Source organism: Aristolochia californica, unplaced genomic scaffold (genome assembly GCF_029961685.1).
Source record: "Aristolochia californica isolate CCGP_79_NKW_82.1479 unplaced genomic scaffold, dmAriCali1.0.hap1 SCAF_4, whole genome shotgun sequence".
Classification (NCBI taxonomy): domain Eukaryota; kingdom Viridiplantae; phylum Streptophyta; class Magnoliopsida; order Piperales; family Aristolochiaceae; genus Aristolochia; species Aristolochia californica.
The window spans coordinates 44422113-44439819 of NW_027182103.1; the positions used below are offsets into that span (position 1 = coordinate 44422113).

At 38.5% G+C, this 17707-nt stretch overlaps 3 protein-coding genes across 3 annotated transcripts; 2 read left to right on the plus strand and 1 right to left on the minus strand.

Annotated features, from left to right (window-relative positions):
- Positions 1 to 10: 10 nt before the first annotated feature.
- Positions 11 to 6617, minus strand: LOC137963970 (citrate synthase, glyoxysomal-like). The gene is made up of 13 exons (XM_068811202.1): positions 6243 to 6617; positions 5314 to 5494; positions 5132 to 5217; positions 4870 to 4974; positions 4270 to 4332; positions 3978 to 4087; positions 1574 to 1693; positions 1399 to 1474; positions 1172 to 1245; positions 933 to 1053; positions 670 to 767; positions 471 to 594; positions 11 to 305 (listed from the first exon to the last, which is right to left on the minus strand). Exons 1-13 carry the CDS (start codon positions 6492 to 6494, stop codon positions 174 to 176), a joined length of 1542 nt encoding a protein of 513 aa, XP_068667303.1. The 5' UTR covers positions 6495 to 6617; the 3' UTR covers positions 11 to 173.
- Positions 6618 to 7392: 775 nt separating this feature from the next.
- On the plus strand, positions 7393 to 9721 carry LOC137963973 (transcription elongation factor 1 homolog). Its single transcript, XM_068811208.1, has 4 exons — positions 7393 to 7463; positions 8457 to 8598; positions 8769 to 8839; positions 9232 to 9721. The coding sequence occupies exons 2-4, from the start codon at positions 8486 to 8488 to the stop codon at positions 9312 to 9314; spliced, it is 267 nt and encodes an 88-aa protein (XP_068667309.1). The 5' UTR covers positions 7393 to 7463; positions 8457 to 8485; the 3' UTR covers positions 9315 to 9721.
- Positions 9722 to 10951: 1230 nt separating this feature from the next.
- LOC137963967 (MACPF domain-containing protein CAD1-like) lies at positions 10952 to 16958 on the plus strand. Its single transcript, XM_068811199.1, has 7 exons — positions 10952 to 11493; positions 12239 to 12477; positions 12557 to 12752; positions 12858 to 12935; positions 13296 to 13479; positions 14431 to 14594; positions 16082 to 16958. Exons 1-7 carry the CDS (start codon positions 11221 to 11223, stop codon positions 16733 to 16735), a joined length of 1788 nt encoding a protein of 595 aa, XP_068667300.1. The 5' UTR covers positions 10952 to 11220; the 3' UTR covers positions 16736 to 16958.
- The last annotated feature ends 749 nt before the right edge of the window (positions 16959 to 17707 follow it).

Below are 17707 nucleotides of genomic sequence, written 5' to 3' on the forward strand. Positions count from 1 at the left end.
GACATTTCCATAACAGCCAAGTGGCACAACTCTTATTATAAACAATATATCAATCGAGTAATAGTTTCTACATAAGTATCCACCCGTTAAAGAGTCTTTTAAGGCCAAACAAAAATTGGCCATTTATTAATTTTAGAGCAAAATCTAAGAGAGGCAAATGACCCACGTTTAAGTTAAACTCCAGATCCAGCCAGTCGGCGCCTCGCTGCGTTTGAGACGGAAACCTGGCTAAGCCTGTCAGCTTCAGCTGGTACCAGTCTCTCCTTCAATGGCACATAATGTCGGTGCCATGCACCGGTGTAAACCTATAAAAATGCAAATGAGCGTCAGACATTGAGCATGCGGTTTTTCTCTTACGGGGAAGAAGAAAAAGATGAAATATAAACGTTTTAATCAAATATTCAGCCACCCAAATAATGAAAGATGGTTCCTAATTTCCGGAGAAAGTTTCTTAGTTGAATAGAACTAACCTCCTGCGGCCTGATGATCTTAGTATCAGGATCGTCTAGTGACTCCCGCCAATGCGATAAGTAACCAGCCATGCGGGGTATGGCAAACAAAACAGGGAAAAACTCGGTCGGGAATCCAATTGCCCTGGTCAAGCAGTTAGCCAATCAGTGCATATAATTCGACATGAGAGGAAATTGGTGACCATCTCCCTTTACCCACCTATAGATTAAGCCCGAGTAGAAATCAACGTTCGGATACAGCTTCCTCTTGATAAAGTATTCATCAGATAGCGCAGCTTTCTCTAATGCAACTGCAACCTGCATGAGAGTACTTCCAACGTGTCATTTGCATTTAAAAAATACATAGTTTCATTCTTCTAAAGATCAAGTGACACCACAACTTCAGTCATTTGGTGGATCCCTGGAAATATACTAGTGCAACATTGCAAAAGAAAAAAATAAATAAATGAAGAAGAGAAATACCTCAATGAGAGGATCCCTGCCAACAATGGAGAAGACTTCCTCTGCCAATTTGCGTATAACTTTAGCACGAGGATCGTAGTTCTTATATACACGATGTCCAAAACCAGACATTTTTCTCTTCCTGCATGTGCACAATCCAAAATGCCGGTCAAACTTACAATCCAAAGCGCTTCTAAATTGCTCTACAAAGTCTTTAAAGTATCAAAATGAAGAACTCGTTGCAGTTGCAGTAGCCATGCCTGTTTTTAACACCTTCAATAAACTCTGGAATGTTATCAACAGACCCAATCTCATTCAGCATTTTCAGTACAGCCTACAATCAAGAAATATGAACATGACAGAGTATAAACCCAAATCCAGTGAATCAGCTTTAAAACATATCAGACTGTTTGATACAGATGCGACACTCAAAACCCCAATGCAAGTAACTGTTTTCAAAAGTAAGAGTACATGTATTAGGAAATACCTCATTTGCTCCACCATGAAGAGGCCCATACAAAGCACCAACAGCTCCAGCAAGAGCAGTGTAAACATCCACGCCACTAAATTTTTTTTTTTTAGATTTCCACAATTTTGAGTTAGAAAAATATAATAAAACAAAACATTTTTCCTTACTGGTAAGCAAAGAAAAGAATAAATACCTGGAAGCAAGGTGTCTTGCGGCAGCCGTGGAACAATTCATTTCATGCTCTGCATGGAGTATAAAGAGGATGTCAATGGCCCGGGCCAACCGAGGGTTAGGTTTGTATGCCCTGTTGCCTCTGCAATTTTGAAGAGAAAAAACTCAGCTAAAGAGAATATTAATGTTTAGGAAGTCTCAACATGTAAGGAAGGAAATTGTGCATGCAAATGTGTACTTCTCATGGAGCTTCTTTGCATTTCAGTTGGTGTCATCATATTGATGAAGGGAATTTTAACTCCAAACCAACTTATCATCCAAGCCTTCTTGCTAGAGCTCGCTTAATCTGAACATGTCTAAACTACTTCACCAGATAACATGGAAATCAACCAACCTAAATTCATTTTCGGCTATCAGGTAACTTTGACATGATATCTGTGAACCCAAGTAGAACTAATAATAACCTCCCTAAAGTTTCTTTTTCTTTCTTGAGAATGGCCTCACTAAAGATTCTAAAGATATGCACATATCCAACCCCATAAAAACACCAGTTTTTTTTCTTTGGTTAAATTAGCAACAAAGATATCTGAACCTAAAACCTGCAAGACATACGTACTAGTATATCAGCAGTCATTACCTAGATTTTTTTATAATTTTTTAAATGACAGAAATAAAGGCAAAAAGGACAATAGCACAATTTGAAAGAGCTCTAGAAGGATGCTGTGACCAGCCAGAGCCACTTCCTCATTAATAAAACACTAGCCAAATGTTTCGGTTAAACATTAAATATAAAAATTTTTCCGAGATACTTCTTGGCTTGCAACAAGTAATCTATCTCTGGAGCCAATAGAAAAACTATTATTCCTGAGATGAAGGATTTAGCTTCAGGTAGCCATGAAAAAATGATGCATTAGAATCTCAGAAACAAATCCCTTATTTGGTAAGTTCTTTATGTCATGTTTCTTCTTCTGCTTCTTGTGTTGCCATTACAGCTGCCTGCTATGAAATGAGAGACTACATAGGAAAAGTTCATTGTCTTGTTGCTTAAAAATATTGAGCCATGATTTTGATTGTACCTACCATTTTTTTTTTGGTCGCCATTCAGATGAGCAGGCTAACCAAAATAAAATAGATAACTAGGAATAAGATAGAATAAGTCTTTTAAGGTAGAAAGCAGAGGGTAAAGAAAAAGACAAGCTTAGTCAGTGAACAGAACTAAAGGAAAGAACTTTAATTATGTTTTAAACAAAATAAGCTGCTATATGGTGCAACGTACATAGAGAAAACACTATCACCCTTCAAATGAATGCAAATATCTGAATTCTCCACCTTCCTGAGTTTCATTGGTTCAAAACTTCATTTTTCAAACTTGAACAGCTGAGCTGCTGTATCACCTGCTGCACTTTGGGCATCTGAAACACTTGTGACAATCTCAAGCATTGTTCTTCTTTTGTTCCAGATTTATAGGACCCATCACTGTAACGGCCCGCTACGAAACCAGATTTCAAGTTCCACTTCTTAAGGCTCCCCTGGGCATGTATACTTCTGCTGTTAAGCTTGTTTGTGTACAACGTCAAAAGAGTCTTCAGTTTTAGTTTTTCTAGTATGCATTGATGGTTTTGTAATGTATAAATAATGTGTCAGGTACTAGTACAGACCCCAATACATCCTTTCTCTGGTTTGTCATAATTGTGCTGCTTTGTCCCCTTTCTACAAGTCTATGCTTGATGCTTCCTCTTACTGATCGTCTGTTCTAGACTTGCTTATGGGCTAGGTTTGTACTTAAGCAAAGATGTGCTAGATTAAAAGGTTCTTGTTTGGGTGATGTTGAGCATTCCGTTAGATGAGATGATTGCAGAGTTTAGCACACGTAATTACAAAGCCCTGCCCACTTTTGCACAAGCCCAAAGGTGAAAGGGGGTCTAGTACTTGCTCATAGTAAGAATAGGGGCATTATACTGCCTTAGGGCACTGCAAGTGCAAGCTCTAGGCCTGTGCAATGGCAACACAGCGATGATACCCTGAGAGTGAGCAAATACTTTCAAGTTGACAACATTAAAACCAGAGGGCCAGGATTTAACATAAGAGTCCTTTAGAAACCTTACGAGCATGTTCAACTTTCTTCCAATAACAACATGAGAAAGAAAGTAAACCATCAATATTAACTCAAAACTCAAGCAAAGAAAGACATGTAACTCATTAGCCAAAAGCATGAAATGAAACTTTACGGTAACAAAGTGATAAACTTTTATTTTTAATTGGTGAAAAAAATCTTATTTAAGAAAACAAAGATCACAAATTAAGGGATTGGGAATAGTCATAACGAGATGGCAGAGCAAGGATCCCTCTTATGCAAGTTAGTCAGCCAACTCATTTGCTGTATTAAGAACATGCGACCAAGAAATCTGATCACGGATAATACTTACAGAGAATCCAACATATACAAGAAGTTCTCAGAGTATGAAAGATTGTTTGAAGGAAGAACTGGATGCCTTCCAGCCATTCTCAAATAAGCTGCTGCAGCAATTGTAGGTGCCTGTACATATCAAACATAAAACCTGTCAGAAGACTGTCTGTTTAAAAGCATGGTATAGCAAGCAATGAACTTTCAGCTTTTATAGTAGGTAATATTTCATTTACTTTCACATAATGAATCTAGTTCTGAATTGTGAAAGAGCATATAATTGAAAAATAAATCATTGAGAAAATAAGATATACCTTTCCAAGAATACGAGCAATTTGCTTGTCTCTTACTTGTTTTGACTGATAAATATCTTGGCCCTAAGGAGTTCAAGAACAGTGAATCAATCAACACCAAACCAAAAGTTTCAGCAAAAAAATATTTAGGAAAAAGCTTTGAAAAACTGTCATCTCAAAGCTTAAAATTATCACAAAGACAAATCTAAGGACTTCTATCTTAGACTTAATTCTCTACTCGCAGATACAAATTGTAGTACAATGAGTCAACCAGTACAAACTACAAGTTGTTCCATACAGAACCGACAAATGTTTCAGTTCAATAGATGATATAAGGTAATGTTATAAATGAGGAAAGACATTAGTTGCAGTAGGTGAGATGAGATGAAATTATGTCATACATGTAATTTGAACATGAGATGGAAACACAAACTGCCTAGTTTCGTATTATTTGGTGTCCCTGTTCCCCAAATTACAGCTACACTCCCAACAAAGTCACTCAAACATTAAGATCTACTATAATTTAATCAAACTTATCAGCAATGCTTCAGAAGTAAATCCAAACAAACATCAGTTTGCTCGGAGTTTTATCTATGAGAAACTAGGCTTTAAAGTACTCACTCTGAGAGCAGGATTTGCATCCGGATGAAATACTGAAAGAGCACTCATTGCACTAACCAGCACACCCATCGGGTGTGCATCATGAGGCATTGCCTGTATAATGTCCTATCAAAGAGGATAATGCGATGAAACTGCTGTTAGATGAAGTAATGCGGCAATTATCAATATTAAAAAAGGCACATAATATACCAAGTCAACAACTAGAAAAATAAAAAAGATCAATTAGAACAAAATCCACAAGTTTCTTAAGTGAAGGATATACCAAAATTCCCTGAGGAACTGCTGAATGTTGAGAAACTGCAAATTCCCAGTCAGCCAATTGAGTCTGAGAAGGCAAATTTCCATACACTGCAAACGGAGCAAGTTAGATAGCGGCATAAAACAAGACAAATCTTCAGCATGAGTTGGCAGTATATCTGATAATTGCGAACCAAGATGACTTACTCAAAAGGTAAGCCACTTCAAGAAATGAACTGCTATCAGCCAACTCTTCTATCGGATATCCCCTGTATCTAAGAATCCCCACGTCACCATCTATGTAACAAATTGATGATCGAACAGGAGCAGTATTAAGATACCCAGGATCATAGAGCTTAATTCCTTTGTCAAATTTTCCTTTAGCTATCTGTAAACATATACATGAATGTCAATGCAACTTCAATAAGAGGAAAAGTTCAAACAAGGAAAAGATGAGAGTACATAATATATTCTTTGAGTGAAAGGTAATTTGGTATACTAAGCGAAGAAAATAAGTAAGATAAGCAGGCGATAAATTAGTCATAATAAAAAAAAGGCAGATTTGCTTTGAGTAGAACACATTTTTTATCCCTACAGAAGAACAAGAAACTTATAAAGGATCATCGAGGTGGGAGTAGAAGAGAACAGAAAGACAGCGGAAAATAAATTTTTTAAGTTGTTCGTACAAGATCTCTATATATGTCCTTCTTCATAGGCATCCTTACGACTTAATAAACATCAAATAAATACGACACAACTACGTGAGACCATAGAAGGAGAAACAGGAAAAACTGTAGTCACCGATCCCCACACTTTACATGCATAAACAACTGAAAAATTATGTCTTAGTTACAAAAAAAAAGAAAAAAAAGTCATGAAATTATATGGAGGAAAATCAACTCCTGTCCAGCATACAATCGATAGCTCGATCGCATATGTTCGTAATACCAATATCATTAAGTAGCTAAAGAGCACTAAACGAGAAAGATGAAGATGTAACCAATTAAAGTAGCAACGGCGAGTGTTCCTTCTTCACAACATAGCTCACATCGCTGACAACAAAATTGCTAAAACGATAAGGCGATTTTCTTCTACATAAAAGAGCCGGAGAACATATTAATATTCATCATTAATACCTTCTTAAAATCGGTAGCTTTCACGGTTCCTTCGTCCGAAACCTGAATTTCGTACTTCTTCCCGGTTCTCTCATCAATCACCGTCAACCGACCTCTCAAGTTTTCCGGCGGAGGGACGAATCCTCCGTCTTGAGCAGAAACACAGGAAGCCTCCAGAATCGGTGACGAACCATCACACGCAGCTCCTAGATGTGCAGAAAGAATAGCCAATCTTCTACGAGCCACCACCGAGGACAAATTGGACGGTTCCATCTTCCGCAAAATTACGGCAAAAAGAAACAAGATGAAGGGACTCGGAGACAGAGTAGTCAGGCCTTTCTTCGTTGAGGGAGAGGATAATTTATCGACCGGGCATGGGATCCCTGTTTTCGTTGCTTGCGGGAACTGGAAATAAGCCGCGCGAGATGTTGATCCAGTTTAGAAACCAGTTCTGGCGGTGGGCCCTAAGGGTAGCTACTGACGTGACTCTTACGAGGGACGCCTTGGGAAACTCAAGCGGCTTTAGGATTATTTTCTGTTGCAATGCGTGTGTGAGTTTCAGCACGCTCCGGATGCACAAGGATTTGAGGTAACACCTTTCCTTGTAACAATATGATAGAGCAACGATGCTATTATTATGTCCTTCATCATAGGCAGCTTTACGACCGTAACGACCGTAACGATCAACCTCTTCATTATTTATGTGTTAGATGAAGCCTAAAGGTGGTGGCCTTTCAAGTGTGAGCATGTGGTCTGAGTCTCCCTTGCGTGGGGCTACATCATTGAACTCGGACTATCATATTGTTATAAATATTTTAAATTGAGTTTAAATATATTTAACATAATTTAACTATGATTATACTGGTAATTATAAAAGTATTATTTGTTACTTAATATTTAAAAACGTCTCTGAAATTAATCATTCTTGGCACGTATCTCTGTCAGTGAAACTCTTTTTAGTTCAAATCACTAACCTTGTGGCCCAGAAACCCAATATGAAACGAGTGGGGTGCTAAATTACAAGATTACCCTCACAGCTTTTTCCGGCCACGATGGAACGGCAGCGAGGAAGCCATACAAAGCTGTGGAACGAGATTATGTTACACGTGTCGCCCGCGTCGTACGCGTAGGTTTCTTGAGCTTCATCGAATCTATAAAATGCGTGATCTCTCAACGGGCGCCCATTCGCTTGATATTCTTCTGCGGAGGGAAGCTTCTCGTTCCTCAACCAAGCGTCGCGAGGTATGCACGTATTCTCCTGTTTCTTGTTTTCTTCCTCTTTGCTATTGCTTGTTGAATTGTTGCATCGCGCTTCGCAACCTCAGTAACACGCATGATTCTTGTTTAGGGTTCACCAGTGCGGCCAGGGTTTCGATTTTGTTTTTTTATTCATTTACTGCGTCTGATGTGGTTCGAATTCTTTAGGGTATTGGGAGAATAGTTTGATGCAGCGGTTCTATTCAGTGCATTTTTTCAGACCAGCTAATGTTCATTATTCTTTTGACTGCTCGTTGTTGGATAGGGCTCTTTATGATGATAATTGATCCATGCGAGTTTTGACCGCAGTGCACATTAATTTAGGTCTTTGAGAAATACATCGTGCAATTTTAGTGATTGAATTAATTACCTTGCTAAAGAAGAAGAATGACGAGTGAACGTCGTTTACAGAATCACCGTAGATTTTTTTTTATTAAATAAGAAATCCATGTTTGATTTCTCAAAACCTAGACTAAACCGGTATCTTAAGTATAACCTCCTTTTTGGTGATGATTATGTGCCCTCTGTAGTTAATCAATTAGAAATTTTTATTTCGCTCTGTGCTGATAATGGTTTCTTGTTTAGTGCTGTTTATAGTGAAGAGTAATCTTTACAACTTGTGTATGGGAGGACACACTAATTTAGGACTCTGGATATTGCATGGTTGGGGTTTAGCGAGTGAAATTTGTTCTCAAACACAATGTCGAAGTATTTCTGAAACCCTTGTGTTGCCTTTATCAACACCCACTTTAAGGAGTATCTTTTTTTGTATCCTTGTCAGTGATTGAAAGTTGTTTATCCCTTGATAATTAATAATTACTAGATTCTGAGATAAAAAAGATTGCATTTTTTTTTCCATGCTCATTTTAGAAATGGTTGCAACCTCTAATACTCTAATTCTCATAAAAACAAACTGTCTAATACTGCAAGGTACTATATACACATTTTTAATTCACAATTAATTTTTGCTGTTGGCAGATCTCTGAACAGGAGCAATTTGCTGAATTATGGGAAAGAGAAAGTCTAGAGCAAAGCCACCTCCAAAGAAGCGAATGGACAAGCTTGACACTGTCTTTTGCTGCCCATTTTGCAATCATGGAAGCAGTGTTGAGTGCAGAATGTTAGAACTTGTTCCTTTTTACTGGGTTAAATCTTTGAAATCTTTGAGATCAAGTGTCTAATTTTCCTCCTTAAAAAAATAAAAGAAGCAGTCGAGCAGTTTCACTTTTTTATTTTATATTTTCCTATTTATGTTATTTAGTTATTGACAAGAGATGCCATTTCCTTCAGTGATATGAAGAACTTGATTGGAGAGGCAGCATGCAGGATTTGTCAAGAAAGTTTCTGCACAACCATCACAGGTACCGTTCACACATCAAGATCATGAACTGCCCCCAGTCTATGATACTCTTAAAAATTGCCATTCTAGGATTTCTTTTGTTTGTGGAGTGGGAACTTGGAAGCTCACTTCAGTGTGGTGGTTCGAGTTTGATCAAATTCTTGAGTTCGATGGCCTAGTCATCAGTAACCTTAACCATTTTTGTGCTTAGGATTAACATATTTTTTACCGGTCTGACCTTATCTTCATCTAAAGTTGCCCCTAGTTGATTCTGTTATTAAAATGTTTAAAACCAGCAGTCTTCGGTGAAACTAAGTTGCAACTGTCAATTTTTATTAATAATGTTGATTCATTTTTCGGTTAATGTAAAGACTTTCCAACTTTACTAGATGAGGGGACCTTTTTTTTTTCCAGCTCTATCGGAACCTATCGATGTGTACAGTGAGTGGATAGATGAATGCGAACGTGTCAACAACCTTGAGGATGATGGCGCCTAAGGTTTCTCCGAGCATGGGCGTTGTTGCATCAGCGGTGGAAAAGCTGCAGCTCGTCGTTAACATGTTCTCCTATCAAGTCAATGCCCTAGATGAACTTCAATAGGAGATACATAATAAGTACTTATGTAGCTGGTTTGTAGTTCTGTTGAGAATATTGCTGTTGCTTGTCACCTTGACAGTCGGGGGAAGGGGCTTGAAATTCTCTTTTTATATAGAAGGTTTCTGTAATATGTGATCCAGTATTGTAATACAAAGTAATATATCGAGGTCCCTCGTATTTGTAATATGATGAGTCTAGGTAAGAGGGGTGTGCCTGTGTTTTTTTTTGTTGTGTATTCGGAGCCGCCGCTCCCGCAGATCTGTGGAACAATTTCAGTTGCCATATAGGGACAAGTTTTTCTTCGGAACACCCGTCAAGTTGAGATTGAGAGTAGTAATTGCCTTTCGATGCGACACCACCAACTTGGTAGGATGTGAAGATTTTTGGTAGGATGTGAAGATTTTAGTGACGTGTTAAAGTGGTATTCCTTGGTGATAAACAGATATGGAGGGAGTTGGTAAAGAAGTCGTCGAAAGTCTTGTCTTCTTATCGCTGTTTTTCGTTGAAGCTTCTTTCGCTTACGTAGATGGATAACTAAAGTGGATTGGCGTATATGCGCTGTTTTAATCTGACTGAAGAATAGCAGATGAAAGTAGAATGGAACGCGTTTACCCAAGACGTTCTCATGGGTAGTCGTGGTTTTTTTTTATTTTTATTTCTGTCAATGGTATCTTGCATACATTGGACTTGCAAATGAAATCTGATTGACTTTCAAAACAACGAAGCTTTTAGAATGGTCGGTTACTGTCACGGGGGATTCGAAATGCCTGATATTCTAATAATTCGACCACCAAAAGTTTTGCTTCAGCTTGTTCTAATTATCGTGCTTAGACTGCCGAGCTAATAATTGACAGGAAAAGCTTAACCTCCTTCGGATTCTTCTCTCCTCCTGAGACGAATACGATGCCACGCGTTCAAGAACTATGAACAAAGTACATTCTCCGAGGCATCGCAGTGAGAGGCATTAACGCGAAAAAGGAACCAGAAGCTTCGTGACTTCGAAGCTGCGAGGACGATAAGAATTTGAATGACTTATGAAGGAAACAACAGAAGTTTATTTCTAAACCAAAGACATCCTGTTTCATTCGTATCGTTCTTTTATCTTCAGACAACTAGTCAACAAAGTTTAGTTGATTGATTGAGCGAGCAGTCTGTTTCAACGTCACCAATCTACAGCTGGGACAAATCTCACATGTGGTCCATCGTGGCTGAAGAGCTGGCTCAATCTTATACGCGACCAGAAAGGTAGGTGTGTACGTGAATCTTCGGTTTCATCAATTGAAGTTGAGACTTTGAGAGTGATCAGGTATAAGTGTGTCAAGCATTTATAAAAAAAGTTGAGGGAGAATTAACTAACAAAAACCATATTTATCAATTCAAGGCCTCGAGGCACTGTGCAGTAAATTCCAGTTAAGGATGCCTCATGGAAGCTGAGGAAAGACTTTTTTTTGTCAAATTTCAACACAATATATTCTTTGATTGTTTTAACCCGAAACGCAGAAGAAAAAGATGCTCGGAGGCGAGATAAAAAGAAAAAAGGTCGGAAATATGAAAAAGAGACCGAAATTAAGTTGAAGCAAAGGACAGGCAACGCTGGTATTTGTCCAGGGGGGGGAACTTCTACTCTGGAGACCGGTCAACTCCAAATCCTTCAGAGAAAACGCGTTTTTTTTTCATTATTCTCACAGTCAAGACTCAAAAGCTCTCGTCTGAGGCCTCCACAAATGAAATCCGACGAGCCGTCCCAGCAATGAAATTTTCGCCATCTCTCTCTTCCTCTTCTCATCTTTTTTTCTCCGTTACCAGATGGAAAACCAGAACCCAACGAAAAGCTCTGCTGTTCCCGCTGCCCTCGCCAACTCGATTCAAGCACTAGGCAGGGGCTTCGATGTTACCTCTGATATTCGTCTTCTGTACTGCAAAAAGGCATCTGGGTCTCGCCTGGTTCATTTTAATGAAGAGGATAAGAGAGATCTTGTAATCTCTGCTGGGCTCGTTCTCCCTGGTGTTTCCGTCGATGTCGAGTGCTTCTGTGAGAAAACCAAACGAGAGACCACTCCGGTGTCCAGTTTCCATGAGGTACTTGATGATATTGCTTCCCTCAGTATAGTTAATACGAAATCCGCTTTTTCCCTCTTGCCGCTGGTTTTGGTGTCTCAGGTAGACTGAATTGTGAATTGGCATTTTGTCATTGTTCTGTTTTTATGGGAGCATTCGGTATGTCAAACTGGTATTTGATTTCATATTTTAGGTTTCCATTTTAGTGAATACTATTGCCTTTGTGTCAGTTGACGGGTTTCGATTTGTATGAGGCGGTTGATTCGTACATACTGTCAAGATATTTTTACACTGTCGCTTGGCAGTTGATTTCTTAGTCAGATATGCTGAGCCTTTTCTTAGGATGGTATTTGTGTGGTTTCTATCTGGTTGGTTAGCGGTTAAATTATGAAATGAGTCCATCTGGTAGAATTGGCACAGTTTTCATCTATTTCATACTTCCGCATTTGTGGGAATGAACTATTCCTACTTGTTTTTCGCTGCTGGCATGCTGTAATTAACAAAAGGGCACTTGTATGATGCGGTAGCGTCATATGGTTTCTTACAAAAACTATTGGCCTGTATTTCTTCAGAAGCTGGAAAGCAGTAATCAATTTAGGAGAAAATTGTAGGTTCTTGGAGTAGCATGTCTTTACTTTATAATCTGGAATATTGGTTTGGATAAATGCACTGCTTGTAGGAAAAGTAAAAAAATGAATCAGAAGCTTTTTACTATTGTGTATAACAAATGCATAATGTAGCTTAGATTTATTCTTAATACATCCAGATGGCAGAGTACTTCAACAAGAAGACTGGTATAGCTGGAAGCATTCCTCTTGGAAGCTTCAACTCAATGTTCAACTTCACTGGTTCTTGGCAAGTTGATGCTGCAACCACAAAATCCTTAGTCATGGATGGATACTTCATCCCAATATGCGGAGTTCAGCTGGCAAAGTCATCTATGGTTTTGCATGAATATGTCAAAAGGGAAGTCCCGCAGATATGGGAACCATCAGCCTTGGCAAGGTACATATTTGAATTCATTTTTTTCCATTATTCACTTTTTTTTAGTTTTAAAATGTCTGGGTTTTTTGTGTTTATTCAGCTTCATTGAAAATTATGGCACCCATATCATTACCTCTATTACTATTGGTGGGAGAGATGTGATTTACGTGAAGCAGCATCAGTCATCCCCTTTGTCAGCTGTGGACATGCAGACTTATGTGAAAGATATTGGGGATCAGAGATTCTTAGATTTGGACAACCAAGCTACTGGTTTTCCTATCAAATACAAGGACAAGGCAAGTCTTTTAACTTCTGAATTTCTCTATGATCTTATTTCACTAATATGGAAAGGTTACTTGGTTGAGAGCATTGGTGGTTTTCTCATATCTCTAAATTTGCAGGTAATGGATCCATCTCTGTTTAGTAATCGAGAAATACACCCTCAATTTTCTGGTGTACCATATCTTACTGGGAAAGAGGTGGGTGCTAGTAAATCTTAGTTATGTCTCTTTTTGTGGCTTGAGTGGTTCACTAGATGAAGATAAAAACGAATTTGATAGCATAGACTGCTGATTCCAGGGCTTTGAACTTTCTATCAGTGGGAGTTGAATTTGATGACATAGAATGTTGATTCCAAGGCTTTGAACTTTCTATCAGTGAGAGTCTTTGTCATGTCTCAGGCTCCAACACAGAAAGCCAATTATATTTTAACTTGTCCTTCTGTTATTTCCTCTTATTTCCATTTTATACCATTACTACTATCGAAGTTCACCATTTTGTTTGAATTTATGGTTTTCTCATCTCCTGAAAATGATAGTCATAATAGTTCTCTTTTGTAGGATGTAACTGTTATCTTCAGGAGAAGGGGTGGTGATGACCTCATTCAAAGTCATGCCATGTGGGCCACCACAGTAGACTTGGCACCAGATGTCATAAACATGACTTTCTCTCCCATCATTTCTCTTTTGGAGGGTTTGCCTGGAATTAAACATCTGGCACGTGCAATTGAGTTATACTTAGAGTGTAAGAATTGATATTATGATTGTAATTTTCTATTGAAATTTTCATGAAATTATTGGCTCATGACTCACAAATTAAAGGGTTTGTTACTTACACACCACTAAAATATTGCACAAATACCTATAGTCCCCTTGATTACTTCTAACAGTAGTAGGGAAAAGAGCAAAATACCAATATAAAAGCAACATGATTTGTGGGCCTTCGTTCTATTCGTTCCTTTTAAGCTTACTCAACTGATGCAGACACCATCTAGATTGCTGCATTAAATTATTGCCACTGTTCTCATACATGTTTTTTGGTGGTTCTACTTTTTTATGCTGATCCACAGAACAAGTGATGCAAAGGCCCAAAAGTTATGTTATTAACTTTTGAAAGGTGACTGTAGTCATATTTCATGTAAAGTTAGAGTTAAGTCACAGAATGTAGTAGTAGGAGGATGCAGATGTTTTTGGTGATATCATATCTTTACATAGGTATTTTTAACTTCAAAACAAGTGCATGTAGCTATTTATGTGGGGTGTGTAGGTAATCATCCCATAGTTATAAGCTTACTGTTACTTATGATAGTTGATGAAAGGGAGCGACTTATAAAAGAATGCCTTTTTCCCTTCAGGAGGCTTATGTAGTCATATTAGCAAACTGTAGCTCCTTATTTCTGTGGTACTTAGTGTTACAGATCTCAACGTCCTTTTGGTTTCTCTCTAGTTGTCATTTTGGAGGAATCAAGACTCTTACCTTTTCCAAAAAGCCTTTCTTTGTATGTTTATTTCGTCAGTTTCATTTTCAGGTCTCACATTAATTTTAAAAGCTGATTGTAGATTCAAACCGTCACTAAGGCCCCAAATAGTCCTTTTTTATTTGTTCTTATTTATAAGGATACTCTGTTTTCATTACCAAATATCAGACTTTGCTGTAGTAGCTATGTTTATATCTTAACATTTTTGCTGTTTGCAGTCAAGCCACCAATAGAAGAGCTACAGTACTTCTTGGACTTTCAAATTTCTCGTGTCTGGGCACCTTCACAGAGTAATCTTCCAGGACATCAGAGAAAGGAGCCTGTTTGTCCGTTTCTTCAATTTAGCTTGATGGGTCCTAAGCTTTATGTCAGCTCTGAGCAGGTATTTCTGTAATTTTGATCCCATAAGATTACCAGTAGGAAATTTTTACATATTCTCTAAATTGAAAGTAAAGGATCGAATTTTAATACTTGATTGGAGCCATAGACCTATATTGATTTTTGGGCCTTGGTTAGATCCATTTGACAAATAAAAGGTCCACCTGTGGCTAGTGGCACTTTTTACTATGTAGCAGGGGAGCTTTGGGGAAGGTGCTTCTGCCTTGAAGTAATGGTGCCTCTTGCACCTAGCTCTAAGTTGAAGAACCTCCTTTTCTTCCATTTGGGAACAGTTTCTTCAATCGAAAGATGGCAGCTGACAAACCCCTTTGGTTGCCGTTGAAGAGCCAATTTTCCAAAATTTGAGACCATGTTTAGAATAGTTACACAGAGATCTAGGATAAGAAAAATCTTGTGCTTATACTTAGAAGACCTCCTAACTTTGGCTAGTCATTTTAGGGTGAACCTGGACCTAACTATACTATTGTACCAAAGCAGGTACTTGTATGTAAGCCTCCATTCTTAAATTGTCTGTGTTGAAAATATAAAGACGGTTCACTCACATGTAGTGTTAAGAATAGTCTCACATGAATCCAGGATGAGAAAAATTCTATGTTTATTACTTGGTAACACACTTCCTAAGGTACTTGTATGTAAGCCTCCATTCTTAAATTGTCTGTGTTGGAAATATAAAGACGGTCCACTCACATGTAGTGTTAAGAATAGTCTCACATGAATTCAGGATGAGAAAAGTTCTATGTTTATTACTTGGTAACGCACTTCCCAATTTTAACATATAAAAAAAGTAGGAATAGTTATGCTTCTGGTGGTGAGTGTGTGAAAGCTAACTTTACTAGTTTCCCCGCTGGTTTTCCCATTTTGAGCCACAGTATCTGTTAGGCTAGACATAACTCTGTTTCTTATCACATGACTCCACTTCTAATCTAAAGCAAGTTCTCTTAGGAACTCAAACCTGAACTCTAATAATGATATTTACATCTTGTTTGCCGTACAAAAAGATAAACAAAACAAACTTTTGAACAGAGATTGCTTTCAGATTGCTAATTCATAGCACAATCTTTAATTTCCATCTAGGCGAAGGGTCCATTTGAGTATTGACCCATTGTGAGATTTCAAACATAAGAGTAGGGAAAGTTACTTAGCAAAGGATTTAAACATGATAGGTAAACAGAAATCAGTGGCCTCACAGGCCCTTTTTTGTTTCCTTTTCCAGAATGTTGGTTATACACGACAACAACCCTGAGCTCCAGTGAGATTCAAACATAAAACCTCACCACCCTTCCAATGTTGCCATTTAGCCAGAGGCCTGATCCACGATCATAGTGATAATAGTGATGAAGATATATCTTACTGTCGGTCATTTCAATAATAAAAAAACAAAAAGTTATTTTAGTTTGAAGACTGCAATTCTGTTTAGATGAAGGGCCTTTTTTAGTTGTGGATACTGATTCCGGTTCTGAAATGGTGCAGATATCAGTTGGCCGTAAACCTGTCACAGGTTTAAGGCTTTGCCTAGAGGGAAGCAAGCAAAACCGACTTGCTGTGCAGTTGCAGCACTTGGTGTCTCTTCCAAAGATTCTTCAACCCCACTGGGATACTCATGTAGCAATTGGCCCACCGAAATGGCAAGGACCTGAGGAACAAGACAGCCGGTGGTTTGAGCCCATAAAGTGGAAAAACTTCTCCCATGTGAGTACAGCCCCAATTGAGAAGACTGAAGCTTATATAGGGGACCTCTCTGGTGTGCATATTGTAACTGGTGCCCAGTTGGGTGTCTGGGATTTTGGTACCAAAAGCGTTCTGCATCTTAAACTTCTCTTCTCAAAGGTCCCTGGCTGCACTGTAAGGAGATCGGTATGGGATCATAACCCTTGCAATAGTTCTCAAATATCGAAACCAGATGGTGCATCTTCGTCTTCATCCTCATCTGAAAAAGGAGGTGCTGATGACAAAAAGGTTGATAATTTGAGTCAACTGGGCAAGCTAATGAAAATTGTGGATTTAACTGAGATGTCCAAGGGGCCACAAGATATGCCCGGGAACTGGTTGGTCACAGGGGCGAAGCTTGGGATTGAAAAGGGGAAGATTGCTCTGCGTGTCAAGTATTCTATACTGAACTATTGAGATTTAAGTAGTAATTTTTTGTTCGCTTTCTCATTTCTTGACACTACTGTCAAGCATTCTTTGCACAGATAACTGTTGTTCTTTTGTTCTTCTGTATATTCTTCCTGCGGTCTGGTTATTAAAATTCAGAGGATCCCGCTTGTGGCTTTGATTTTGTTTTTTGTATTGTTTGTAGTTTGTAGACCGATGGTCATAAACGCAGAACAAGGGATTAAGCCATATTGGAATTTGGAGGCGTTCAGTTTGTCCAGGTGAAGGATTTAAGATATATCTTAGTAAACATGAAGGTGTTCCGCTACTTGGGTTCTTTACCGAAAAAATTAAATTACTGACTGTGTTTGATTGTAGATCACTGACAGCTACAATACCATTTATCCGTGTCCATTCTTACTTAGTGCAAGTGAGCCATTAATATTTTACCCAATTCTTTTTTAGGGTAAGAAATTTTAGCCTATACCTTATGAATTATTAGTCTCACCGATTGAATAGTGGAGAAAAAATAATTTGAACAACATTGAGGGGTTTAAATCAGATTGGCACATACAGTGAGAGCCAGCAATCTCCAGTCCTATCGTCCATGAGAGCTAACAAAATATGATGAACTGGGTCAGAGGGTTCCTCTGTCCCAAACTCAATCTTGTGCCTGTCATGACTCATGATACATACACCATTCAAGAAGGCAGAAAGGTACATTCAATTATGTAAACTTTTGCTATTATCGTCATTTGTTTGGCTTACTTCGCAGGCGCCAAGGCTGAGAGTGAAGACGGTACATAAATGTTTACATGCAACTGGTTCGATTCCTTCGAACTATGTCTGCTCATGACTTGTCAGAGACTTAGAAGACATGCTCGTGTCTATGGGTCATCGGCATATTAACTGGGAGTGAATCGGGAGCCTTCATGGCCGTCGGTGCTCCACCGTTTTTTGTCTGAAGGTTTCGCGGAGACAAATCAGAAAAAAAGAAGTTGC

Coding starts and splice junctions, on each gene's coding strand:
- LOC137963970 (XM_068811202.1), bottom strand. CDS start 6,494: ATGGAACCGTCCAATTTGTCCTCGGTGGTGGCTCGTAGAAGATTGGCT. Junction 4,088..4,269: donor TTGCTCGTATTCTTGGAAAG/GTATATCTTATT, acceptor TGATATGTACAG/GCACCTACAATTGCTGCAGC. Junction 1,694..3,977: donor TTGTATATGTTGGATTCTCT/GTAAGTATTATC, acceptor TCAAAATTGCAG/AGGCAACAGGGCATACAAAC.
- LOC137963973 (XM_068811208.1), top strand. CDS start 8,486: ATGGGAAAGAGAAAGTCTAGAGCAAAGCCACCTCCAAAGAAGCGAATG. Junction 8,599..8,768: donor AGCAGTGTTGAGTGCAGAAT/GTTAGAACTTGT, acceptor CATTTCCTTCAG/TGATATGAAGAACTTGATTG. Junction 8,840..9,231: donor TTTCTGCACAACCATCACAG/GTACCGTTCACA, acceptor TTTTTTTTCCAG/CTCTATCGGAACCTATCGAT.
- LOC137963967 (XM_068811199.1), top strand. CDS start 11,221: ATGGAAAACCAGAACCCAACGAAAAGCTCTGCTGTTCCCGCTGCCCTC. Junction 12,478..12,556: donor GAACCATCAGCCTTGGCAAG/GTACATATTTGA, acceptor GTGTTTATTCAG/CTTCATTGAAAATTATGGCA. Junction 14,595..16,081: donor TTTATGTCAGCTCTGAGCAG/GTATTTCTGTAA, acceptor GAAATGGTGCAG/ATATCAGTTGGCCGTAAACC.